This window comes from Bidens hawaiensis, unplaced genomic scaffold (assembly GCF_021521415.1).
Source record: "Bidens hawaiensis isolate Kalapana, Puna unplaced genomic scaffold, B.hawaiensis_p1.1 tig00021021_1, whole genome shotgun sequence".
Classification (NCBI taxonomy): Eukaryota; Viridiplantae; Streptophyta; class Magnoliopsida; order Asterales; family Asteraceae; genus Bidens; species Bidens hawaiensis.
In genome coordinates this window covers 217075-230298 of record NW_027493247.1, presented here as the reverse complement: position 1 = coordinate 230298, position 13224 = coordinate 217075, and the positions used below count along the sequence as shown (strand labels likewise).

The 13224-nt window shown below is 34.1% G+C and overlaps 1 protein-coding gene across 1 annotated transcript; it reads left to right on the top strand.

The window, feature by feature from the left end:
- Window positions 1–6348: 6348 nt before the first annotated feature.
- On the top strand, window positions 6349–12177 carry LOC143562472 (alpha/beta hydrolase domain-containing protein VTE7-like; the record flags this gene model as incomplete). Its single annotated transcript, XM_077050260.1, has 10 exons — window positions 6349–6465; window positions 8379–8473; window positions 8732–8829; window positions 8933–8982; window positions 9073–9168; window positions 9835–9924; window positions 10119–10211; window positions 10311–10406; window positions 11848–11913; window positions 11992–12177. Coding segments are annotated over 10 exons (984 nt in total), but the record flags the coding sequence as incomplete, so codon positions are not given.
- Between the last annotated feature and the right edge of the window lie 1047 nt (window positions 12178–13224).

The following is a 13224-nucleotide window of genomic DNA, read 5'->3' as shown; positions in this document are numbered from 1 at the left end:
GAGACAACCCATTTTCCAATTCACCAATGTGGGACAAACCCACTTACCCATAGATCACACATTTTGGGATTGTTACGTGTTGAGTTCGAAAAATGCAAAGATTTATTACAATCACCTATGATGCCATTGAATCTTAACAAGCCTTTGAACTTCTCTGAGATGATTTTCTTTCATATGCAAAAGAGTTGTACAACAAAGAAGGATAATTTTTTTTATGTATCCTTGTTTTGGCAAATCATCATCAACATATTGTTACCTAATTTGCCGAAAGATGTAAATAATCAAACTGGCATTACCAAGATCAATGTGATGAACATTGATACCGTGAAAAGAATGTTGTCTTATCATGTAAAACTGAAGAAGAAAAACCAAGAATGAAGAGATTGTTTGGTTATCTAGTGAGTGCAGATTATGTTGAACCTCCTAATGGTCGCTGGAAGAATTATTATTTCGATTCTGATGATGATAGTGATGATGACGAAGATAATGATGAGGATGGTAAGATGGTGTTGATGAAGGTGGTTCAGTGCAACCACAACCTACTATAAAGAGGTAAAATAGAAAAGATAAGGGAAAGAAAAAGGTAAAAGAAAGTCTTGAAAGTACTAGACCAATAAAGAAGAGGGTTATCATCATGGATAATCCTGATTCGACAATGCCTAATGGTCCTCCTGTTGTACCCCAACCAACCGGTAAAAGACAAAGCTGACAATAACTCAAGCAACTACAGTAGTGTAAGATACTCTAGCTCTTACTCTAGGGTAGACTGTATCTTTTAATCCTCTGTTTCCAAGTATTACTCAAGTCTCACTTCAACTTATATCAACAACAGCAGCTCAAGTTGCATCTACAAGTTCTCCAATTCTTACAAAAGGACCAACGGTGACTGCAACACCAAGCACAACGTCGTCTTATATTGGTGCGGATGTTTCTACTCAAGGTCCATCTTTTTCAGTCACTACATCTCCTTTAGGAACAATGATTATAGAGAATTTTAGACATGAAAGACCCCAGAGACTTTAAAGTCAGTCGACAGTATTCTTGCAATTGAAACTACAACATTTACCTCCCTTTCCACACAACAACATTTTTTATATTTGATGAATGTGGTATATCTTCAAGCAACGCAGATGAATGTTGATCGACAAAGAATGGATTCAAGGAATAAACAAGAAGAGAAGATGGTACAGGGATTGAAGTTGTTATGGAAAGAGAACAAAGAGTTGAAGAAGACTGTCGCTTCTTAGGGGGAGATGATACTCTAGCAACAATGTAAAGATGATGAACTGAGAAAGCTAAAGGGCAATGACAAAATGATGATCCCGAAGCGGGAAATGTTGATTTTTTCTGTTGGTACATCCACTTAGGGGGGACTCTTCTGGAAAAGAAATGATTGTTCATGAAGCATGTAACATCTCGGATTTTTTCGTATTTGTTTAAACCGATTTGAGAACGTAATTCGGATCTTTCGAACTATTTAAAACTTGTGTTTATTGGTTTTTAACTTGGTTAACTTATTTTATAATTTCATAACTTTCAATTATGCCAAATAGCTCTTAACAACCTTTAAAATCATTTAAAACGGCTAAAAATCGCATTTTCGGGAACTATAGGGACTAATTTTGCCAATTCTTTCCTATTTTCGATTAAATTAACGGAACTTAAGCTCCAAGATATGTCAACTAATTTTATAAAACATTCAGATTTCGTTTTATTGCTGTGTCCAAACCAAAATCTTTAAGTTATTATACCCGATTTTGCCATTAATTGATTATTAGGTTTCCTAAAATAGCTATTTCCTAATAAACAAGTCTTAACCTTTAATAGTTAAACAAGGCATATCCTAAAACCCTAATATAATCTGGAAATTCAGCCCCGAACTCTTAAAAATTCGTTCATGATGGTTCATGGCGTTTTCTTCAAGAACTTTCATCTTCCGGTTTGACTTTCAAGCTTCAAGACCCTTTGACCTCGATTATCTCTTGTTCCATTAATCGTTAAGGTAAGTTGTCTATTCAATATTGTAGATTTTTATCTGTAGAACAAAAGCCCTCAATCAATTTTGCTGATTGAGGGAGTCTCGGTGGTCAATTGGACTCAAACCCATTTAAGGGCAAAATAGTCAACAAGTTTGACTACTCGTTTTCTCATGCTTCTGGTCGGATTCAACGTTCAGTCCAGAATACTTTTATTCTCATAACGAAATTCTAAGGCTACTGACCAAAACCCGACTTCTGACTCGCTGTTCAGATTCTGGTCAGCACCAGCTCGCTTAAATCTTAAAACAAACATAACTTGAGTTCTAAATGTCCGTTTGGATTGATTCCAGTGGCAACGAGTTCGTTTTTATTTATATTATTATATCCTAAAATCTCAGATTCTTAATTGTTTATATCATTTGGCATGTAGTGGACGACTCATTTATTCATTAACTCGCTTAATCGTGTTTATATTCGTTTGTCACTAATCTAAGGTGAGTTTATCATTCCCCTGTTTTAATCAATTTTCTAAATGTTTTGGGGATATATGCACACGTATCCGTATTTCATACTATATATATATTCAAACAAATGCGTACGTGTTATTGTGAGTTATTTAATCAAACATACGTGCTACTTGCTTACTTGTGTTACCATTCAATCAATCGTATATTGGGATTACTATTCAATCAATCATATAGCGGGTGTTCCTGTTGGTGACCCACGCCCGATTCGCTTGGCAACGGTCTACATACTTGTTTGTGTTTTGATTATATATATTGCATTTATCACGTCATGCTATTTATATTGTTGTGTCGAAACTGGTGTATTCTCACTCAACTTTATGTTGACAAAACTCCATTTTATACGCATATGCATGTTGCTTGTATTGAGGATTGAAGTTTGGACATGTAGACAAGACCTTAGGATATAATCAAGTTAACCTTTATTTGAGCTTATATTTGTATATTTACATTGTTTATTGTATCTGGATATTATGTGTATAATTGAAATAAAATAATTAATTAGATATTGTCGCATTTATATTATGATAGTATCTTCGAGCTGTGAGTAATCGGATCACGCCCTGACATTTCCGCCTTAGGTTGGGGTGTGACAAAGCATCTGTTGACCCGCTTCCTATAGAGACTCGAAAGGTCAATATGATAATGTTTGCTGATGAAGCTGGTTTTATACAAGGTCAAATTAATGCATACGAGATTGAGGTGGGAGAGTTTGTCGCTCATTACTTATCAAAAGGACATATTGCTATGTTATTAGAGCTTAATGATAAAGTAGTTGAAGTGATGGCTGAAATGAATAAAGATGTGGAAGTTGAAGATTATTTTTCTGATAATGATGAAACTCCGACTGCTAATGATAACACTTTCTATGATGAAGTTGAGATTGAAGATATTACTGCTGAGGAATACCCTGATTTATACAAGAATCAAACAACTAACAATAACTGTATTCTCAGCTAGCGTTTTTGAAGAGGCTGGGGAGATTCTAAAAGAAAAAGAGAGTGTGAAGAAACAAAAAGAGCCAGTAAGAGAATATGACTCTAAAAGATTCAAAAAATGGCTAACGATGGTAAGGTAAACTCAGGATAAATACTATGAACAAGCTAAAGCCAAATCGAGTGAAGGTCAGAAGAAAAGCTATTTAAATGTGAAAAATGTGAAAGGAGATATAATAGCTTGGATGTATGAGCCTGATCTTCGTGTTTGTATAATTAAATGGGAGAATGGCATGAAATACGTTGAGAAGTTCACTGATATTCCGACATTGCCTTGTTGGGATGTAAAAACCTTGGCCTATTGATCATTTATTAACTAGGGAAATGTTGAGTTAGTGAGATGGTTTCACAGTCACCTAGTGTATGAAGTTGAACATGGTTTCAAGTTCTTCCAACCCCATATTCTTTCCCAAAGAATGACCAAAAGAGAGATATGTCCATATACTAATCATTTGAAGGTTAATATGCTGTTAAAGCTTCTCAGGTATTGAAGAATATCCCTTTGAAAACTATGGAACAAGATTTTTATCAAGATTTTTAAATGTGGTACTACGATGAACCTACTGGGGAAGCTGTTATTGTTTTAGGGAAAGGCATGCAGAAAAGATTCATCATAGTGTTCAAGCCAATGTGGTTGATTAATTATTCCAAGGAAGATATCGACGTTCTGTATGATAATCTGATTATGTGGAAGAGTAACCAAGATAATGAGTTGGCCTTGCAATTTTCAAAGAGTTGTTCGAGTGTGTTATGCTTTTGGTGTGTATGCAGGGGGTAACTGGAAGACTAAATGGAAGTAATCAAAGTTTAAACAAAAAGCATAAGAGAAGGGGGAGTTTGTTGATGCATTATTTAATTTTCTTGTACTTTGTAACTGTTTATTTTGGTCTAGAACTTGTATAGGGGCATTATGGTCTTTATATAAAGCCCATTCGCTAAACATGTTAAGCAAATGAGGCTCATACGTATGGTTGGTCCCCATACGCATGGATTGTTGGTTTTTATGAGGTAGTTTGTTTTGGCATTTGCTTTGTAAGAGCTCATACACTGGAGATGTCAGCGAATGGAGTTCGTCTCCTATAAATATGTAATTTATCATTGTCGAATGTAAGTTATCAATTGATTAATCACTCCAAAGCCTCGCTACTCTGTCAATTCACTCTGTACACACACACTACACATAGTTAACATGTTTGATCATATATTAATACACATAGACTCAGACTAGATCCGAAACAACTTTCTCAATTTCTCATCCCCTTAAAGTATGGTTTAATATAATGGGTGTGTAGTAACTGGAAGGGGGGAAACATTGTGATTCGAACTCTTGGCGAATGGATTTTAGTCCAAGGAAAGTGATACACATAAATCCCAATCAGACATGGGATCTAATTACTTTCCTGGAGGGTTCGAGGAGAGTGTTGGAACCTGTTAGGCCAAAGCATAAAACACTAGACGTTATATGAATCATAAGATTTAAGCAGTCAAAGTAATTATCTTGAATAAAGATTATTACACTCCAATGTTGTTTTATATCGAATTCATGGTGATTTATGTACAATTCGGTCTTGATTTTCATTCTATCTCATTTTGATTTTAGTTTAAATATGAAATACCATGGTGATTCATGAATATTTCAACTAGCATATTACATTATCAAATTTTTTTGTTACATTGATGTCGTTCGAGTTGTTAAAACTCAAAGGACCTCATACAATATTAACGCTTTTTAAAGTTTGTTTATTATAAGGCTATGGGGTGTGGCTAAGGGAGGATGGCAAATGATGACCTACGTGGACAAAAATGATGAGAATGATCTCACTCAACACCATTCCCCTCTCATTTACTTCACTAGTGGCGTGATGAGCATGAGGACCCTCATGCGGCTCATAGAGTCCTCCCATTCTTTTTGCTTAATTCCCCCATTTTTTTCATTATTTTTGGTTTTTAAATAATATAAAAAAATGAAATGCTGAAGAATGATAGATAATGATGTATAACAAGGTTGAATGATCTGGTTGAGTAATAGTGAAAAAATTGATGTGACGCCGACGTAATGAATGATAGAAAATAAGGGGAGATGCAACATAGCCTAAAAGACTAAACATATTATATTACCATTATCAAATTGTTAATTTTAAATCAATAAGATTAAATAATTGGTGTAATTTTGTTTTTATAAAGTTTTCTTTGGTGTTGTGACATTCCTCCGGTTTGTAGAGGGTGACGGTGTTTTGTGTTCGATTGTTTATAAACGTTTATAGTTATAAAAAATAGTTACAAGAAATATAATAATAATAAATATGAATTTACATATAATAACATTTAATATTCTTAGTAAATTAAATAATATATTAATTATGAGAACTTTAGTAAATATGTGCAAATTCCTAGGCAACAAAAATATGTCTATAATATTGTTTGTTATCTTATTGGTAATTTAGAAACCTAAAAAAAGATATGTCTCGTATACCCTTTTTGCCGCTAAATAAGCCAAAAAAACATTTGGTGCATCGCGTGTATATATATGAATGATAAAATAGAACGAGTGTCAATAGTCTAAATATACACACACAATTGTTTCAATTCAACAACCGAACGAACATACACTTAATAATAGTAGCAAGTGGGGACTCCTAAGATACTCCAACTGACGTCGAACATGTTTTGCTACGATGTTCATCAGCATTTCTTCCTTTGACGTCTGTCGTCATTATTTACCAATCTGAAGGTACAACACTCTCCCCCACCGCCATCAATTCCATTCCAATTCTCTCACCACCCACAAACCGAAACCATGTTCGCCGCCACCCCCATTTCACCCACCGGAATTCTTAACACTTCCTTTAACCGGCGTTCAGAGTGTCGGCGGGGGTTTTCCCGCCGTTTCTGCCCAAGGAAGTGGAGAAGATTGAGGATCCGTTGGCTCGGAAATTGGCGGCCAGGATTGAGAGGCTGCCGGTAGAGGTAAATGAAAATGAATATGAAAAACCCTGTTTCTAATTTGTATCGAATTAAATGGTCCCATTGTCAACCTAACTTTTAGAAAATATCAAATGCACTTTTTTTGTCCTTTTTTTAACTTTTGGTGCTAGGCTAAATTAGTAATAATGTGTGTTTTAGAATTTTGATATTGAATTTTGTTGTTTAATGGAAAAGTTATTCAAGCGTATTATTATTATTATTATTATTCGGTAGGGATGGGCTACTTCTACCGAAGATCCCCAAAAATGCTAAGTTCGGTACCGGTACAACAGGCAAAAATATGCAAAAATTCGGTAAATACCGATAACAAACCATACCGGTATCCATCCCGAAACCTCAAATAGTTGGTACCGATTTTGTACTAGTACCATTTGCTCACCCCTAATTATACGGAGCCTAACCTTATTAGGCACTGGTTAATATACAATACAATTCCTAGTTCATTTTGGTATCAGAGTCAAGTGTCTCTAAAACCCTAGCCAAGTTTGGTGAATAACAAAGGATGCCTTACTCAATTTTCGTTATTTTTTAAGGACAAAGTGGACGAGATTGGTTGGTATGGGTGGGTCAGGTTCGAGTCAACATGGGTCCATGCCAAAGTGGGCAGCTTTAAGAAAGTTTAAATTGGTTTGGGTCAAAATTGGGGTGGGTTAGAGAGGTTCACCTCTATATTTGTTTTTATGGTGGTTAGTTGTAATAGCACCCGGAGATGGCGGTGTAGTGGTGTGTACAGATAGTGGCGATGGGTAGGGTGTAAACAAGCCGAGCCCGAACTAGGTTTGTGTAAGGTAGGAGAGCTCTAGGCCTCGAGCTCGGCCCATTTCAAGATCTATTATTAAAGCTCCAACTCAGATCGTGAATAGTTTGTCAAGCTTGAGCTCAACTCGTATATAATTTATTAGTTATTTTATACATATATATCATCTCATTTTTATTAATAGACCAACAAACGCACCCACTATTATCCGGCTCATATGGCAGGGATAATTTTTGTATCTAACATTACTAGGTTAGATGCCTGTGTAATGAAGCAATAATATTGAAAATGAATATAGTTAGTAATGAAGACTTAGGATTTATAAAACCATATTTTGAGATAAGATATGATTGAAATTACGTATAAGTACCTTTAGTAATAAAGCAACAAAATTGAAAATCAAAAGAGACACCAATCTGTCGAGGAGAAAGTCGGTCGGTGAGATGGAATCAATTCTCTTTCTAAACCCGATTTGTTTCAAATTTAAATCAATTTTCTTTAATTTTGCAAGCCGTAGATTTTGTATTTTACGAATGTTTGCAAGGTGAAATAAAAGAAGCATGAAAAGGTTGGTTGAACTCACAATTGTGACACGTAGTAGTGAATGGTTAATTATTAGGTATATATATTTCTAGTTATACACTTTATCATAATTAATATATAATAATTATTATGTAAATATATATTAGTACTTCAAATAAAAGTTATATAGGTATTAGGTTTGTTTAGGCTCGCAGACCTAGTTGAGCTTGAAAAGTGAAGCTTGGGCTCGAGCTTGTTTGTTAGATGAACTCTACAGGCACAAGCTCAAGACTTGAGCTCGATCAATTCGAGCTTTTAGTGAACCGATCTCGAGGAGCTCACGAGCAGCTTGGCTCCTTTACACCCCTAGGTGTGAGATGGCAGTTTGTAAATTCGTTTTGAGTATGCTTGGTGTCGTTTAATCTGGGTTGCTTCTCTAAGTTTTTGATATAAAGGTTTCATTGGCACACAAAAAAAAAAAACTTATAACTGCATTACATAGTAACAAGTAATTGTATCGTTGCTTCATGTGTTTTACACTTCTATTATTAATTCGTTGCACCTTTCATTCATGTATATACTAAAGTGAAAATGCACATCAATTTCTTATTGACAGCTTACCGTCTCAAAGAATTGCATTATGAGTAGTTGCGTGAAGCCAATGATACAAAAGGCAACCAATCCGCTTGTTCTCCTTCACGGTTTTGACAGGTACACATTCATTGACTGTATATATTTTCATTTTGACTTATCAACAAATTTGCAATGAATCTCTTTATGACAAAATTTTCATGCTAAATCACATATTAGACCGTTGTTCAGACCATATATTCTATTTCTCTTGGCTTTCGGATAGCACTTTAGACTTATTTACCCCTAGCATTATATATCATATACTCCTTTTATTAAACTTGTCGCGTAAAAACTAGCACTTTTAATTATACTATTGATTTAACTATTATTCTCCAGTTCTTGTTTAGAATGGAGATACACACTTCCGCTTCTTGAGCAGGCTGGATTTGAGACATGGGCTATCGATATTCTCGGATGGGGTTTTTCTGATCTAGGTTGCTTTTTGAATCTTTTTCCATCTTTATATATCGGGTATTTTGATTGTATTAATATAATACAACTTGTTGGTCAATCCCTTTTTTTTTTTAATTTCAACAGAAAAGCTTCCTCTATGTAATGTAGAATCTAAGCGGGATCACCTTTATCAGGTAAAATCATGCAGCAAACTCTTTGTGCATGTCTGTCGTTTTCGTGTTGTGGGTCCTGCTTGTTTATTTCTTTTTATTTTTGTTATTTAGTTTTGGAAGTCCTACATTAGAAGGCCTATGGTGCTAGTTGGGCCAAGTCTTGGAGCTGCGGTTGCAATCGACTTTGCTTTTAATTATCCAGAAGCAGTAAGTACAGTAGAGGTGTAAAAATGGGTGGGTTGGGTAATGTGTGAGTTCTTGATACTTGTCAAAATGGGCCAGCTATTTTTGTTTCTTTTTATAAATGATTGGCGTGTGAACTATCATTTTAAAAGTTGTATCATTTAAACAATAAATATAGTTTATTGAATAGATGGTGAGCTAAAATCATAAGAAAACAAAATACTTTCATATTTTGCATGAGAAAATCCCTAAATACAATATAGCTACATCAAACTTATCTAGAATGCACATACTTGTTTAAAAATATTTATAATAATGACTTGTTGCCTCTAAACTTGTCAAAAATAAGAAGGTATATTTGTTTTTTCAAAAAGTTGAATATCACTTCACCAAATTTTAGCTATTTTAAGCAACAAGTAGTTATTATTTTAATATCTTTTTTGTAAATATGTGCTTTCAATATGAATTAGGCACTTTAATATTTTTTAGTTTTTTATATTATCAACCCTAGAATGATTTATGAATGCTATGCATTAAAAGTTACACTTTAGACAATTTTCTACCCATTTGACCATGTTAAGAGAGAAAAACATAATCCAAATCAACCCATGCATAAGTCAGCAGGTCAAAATTGCCATCTTATAAAGTGACACTCTTCTCAACTTTATTTCTGTTTTGATATTTTTACAGGTTGATAAGCTAATACTAATCGATGCAAGCGTTTATGCAGAAGGCACAGGAACCCTCTCTAGGTTACCAAAACTTGTAGCATATGCTGGTGTGAGTATGTTAATACGCGATATATTATCTTTAATATATAACTCACCCTTTTGTTTCTCTTGATTTCCAAAATACACAATAATAATCAGGGTTTGGGATTTCATATCCCATTTAATTAACAGTTCGTGTCCGGGTCAACCCACCAGCCCGTTTAAAAATATAAATAATTTTTGTTTTATGACTTATTTGACCAGGTATCCGTGTTAAAAAGTTTCCCGTTGCGTCTTTTTGCAACTTCTTTGACGTATCATTCCGTGCCATTTAATACGTGCTTAGATTGGACACGTGTAAGTTCCTTAGTTTCTTTTCGAGATTTGATTAATTTTGACATTTAGTGTTTCAATCTGACAAGACATATTTTTTTTAACTGTTTGTAGCTGTTCTAGATAGGACGGTTACATTGTATATTAGATTGGTGGGAGGAAGCAACGGTTGAGTTTATGAACAGCGGAGGGTACAATGTAATTGCCCAGATTCGTCAGGTTTGTTTAATTTATTCTAGAGATGATCAGTCAAAATGGGTTGACTCAAAAACTCATGTTTCAGTTTTTTTAGTTTTACTGTAAATACTTGTCAACTGAGATTACAATAACCATATTACTTCAATATAATATTTTTGTAAATATATGATTTGGGAGGTTTTATTAATTAAAAGTACACTTTTGGGCGACTTTCAACCCATTTCTTTTTAAGGTGTTTTTTATAGGCGAATTGGAAATAAATAATCTCAAACTTTTTGGATTGGCCAATAATAATCCCAACTTTAAAAATTACTGCCAGCGGTCCCAACTTTAAACTATTTTTGTCTCAATGGTCCTCCGTTAAAAAACGCTTAACGCTGTTATGTTTTTTCCCGAGTTTCAAACCGATGTTGTAGGGCTTTTGATCAGAAGAACGATATGATTCGACTGATGTAAAACTTATCTCGAAACGATGATTCAAATGACTTGATTTTTGTTAATTGGAAATTCAAGCACTCGAATTGAAACATTGTTTCGTCGCTTGGATCACCGTTTCGAAGTAAGTTTTACATCAGTCGACTAATATCGTTCTTTCTATCAAAAGCCCTAAAACATCGGTTTGAACTCGGGAAAAAATGTAACGGCGTTAAGTGTTTTTTAACGGAGGACCATTAAGACAAAAATAGTTTAAAGTTGGGACCACTGGTAGTGATTTTTAAAGTTGAGATTTTTATCGGCCAATACAAAAAAGTTAGGATTATTTATTTTCAATTCGCCTTTTTTATATAATTCGTTTGGCCTGATATTTCTCCATGTAACTCAAATCAACACATCAATATAAACTACATGTGTGCATAGGTTGGTTTTGGCTCAAACTGAATATTTAGATTAAGTTTTTTAAAAAGTGTTCGGTTTCGATTTTTTGATTTCGATTTTCACGTTCAGTTCGGTTTTGATTTTGTTGTTTGGGTTTGAAATATTTTGACTAAAAATCGGCCAAAGTAATTAATTTGTAAAAAACAAAAAGGCCCAAACCAATGAATTTAGGCTAAAAAAGGCCCAAAATAGTGAATTTTGGCTGGAAAAACGGTCCAAAACTAATGAATCTAGGCTGAAATAATGGCTCAAAATAATGAACTTGGACCTAAAATTCAGCCTAAATTTTGTTCTTAATTAATTAATTATTATTAATTGATTATTACACACTTGGGTCTCATTTTACATTATTTAATAATTGCTTATAATCTACTTAAAGTCTGTTTTTTCAGTTCGGTTTTGGTTCTTGGTTGGTAACAAAAACCTAAACCGAACCGAAAAGTAAGTGAAAAAGCATAAAACCAAACCATCAATTTTTGATTGGGTTTGGTTACATCGATTCTTTGGTTGCGGTTCGGTTATTTTGGTTTCGTGCACACATTGTAAAACAGTGACACTATTCCTATTTATTATGGTGGTGCACCAGATTCAGAAGAGAACACTCATAATATGGGGTGAAGATGATCAAATAATCGACAGCAAGCTAGCAGTGGTTAGTACTTTTATATCATACGAGCCGTTAAATACCAACCAGCATCTAAAACCATGTGTAACATAATATATTATGCAGCGATTACATTGCGAGCTTCCGAATGCAATAATTCGCCAAATACCAAAATGTGGTCATATCCCTCACGTTGAGAAACCCGAAACTGTCGCAAACTTGATCAAGGATTTCATTGAGACCAACAGCACTCCCGTTCGGTTATTTTCAAAGCCAGAAGAGAAGGTCTTGGTTAGTAAACTTGAATAGTTGAAGCGCGTGTGTGAGCATCTTTGCGTGTAAGTTGAGTGTGTGTTAGGATGGTTCATTATATAGAGATTTGGGATTATGTAAATAATTGATGTAAGATTTAATCATTCTTCCAATCTTTTGTAGTAACAAGATTTGTTTTATTCAGTATTGGAGTTTATAGATTTATTTGAATTTTAAACAGTTGAATTTGTTCGAACAGGTGATCCAGAAAGATGTTATGGGTGAGACCTGATTTGTTGCTAGGGTGCTAAACGGGTCATGTTCGCAGGTTGGCAGGTGAAATCCGACAGAAATAAAAGACTTACATGAATTTGAAAATCATGTGGGCACATGAGAGCGAACGTGAGTGACGCATTAGGCGTGACCTTTTACTAATTTTATTTTATTTTCTTTTTTGCATTTGATAGTCTGGAGTAAAAAATTTAAAATCTGAATATGCATAAAATACTTATGTTTAAATTGACTTCATTTATAGGTATTATTATGTGCACCATTGAACTATTTACTTGACAACAACTTTGACCAGACAAATCATAGTCATTGTTATTATCAAATTGCCCATCTTGAATTGCAGTAAGCCAGTAACTTTAAAATTTTCATAAGAATATTAAATATTACATATTTGCCCATGCAATCCAAAGCTTCAAATTTAACTTCCTTCAAAGTTAAACAAATGATTAATTTTACCTTAAAAGACTTTAATTCATCCATAACTAACATATATTTTGACCTGTTTGCAATCCTTGATGTTTGTTGATATTAGATCATTTATAGCAGCAAGTTCACTCAGACAACATGTTTTGACCCGAACTCATTATGATCATAACCTGTTTTGACCCAAAGTCATTTTACTTGTAAGGCCCCCGACCTCGGGTGCCCTACTTTTACTCGGGTTGGATTTACTCATTCATATAATTCGGAAATCAGAGTTAATTAAAACATTTCGTGGAATATGTCAATCATTCTTACATAACATAAGTACTTGTTTAAAATGAAATATCATAAGTCTTAAACATTAAAAATAAATAGCACGTGAATTCTCTTCTT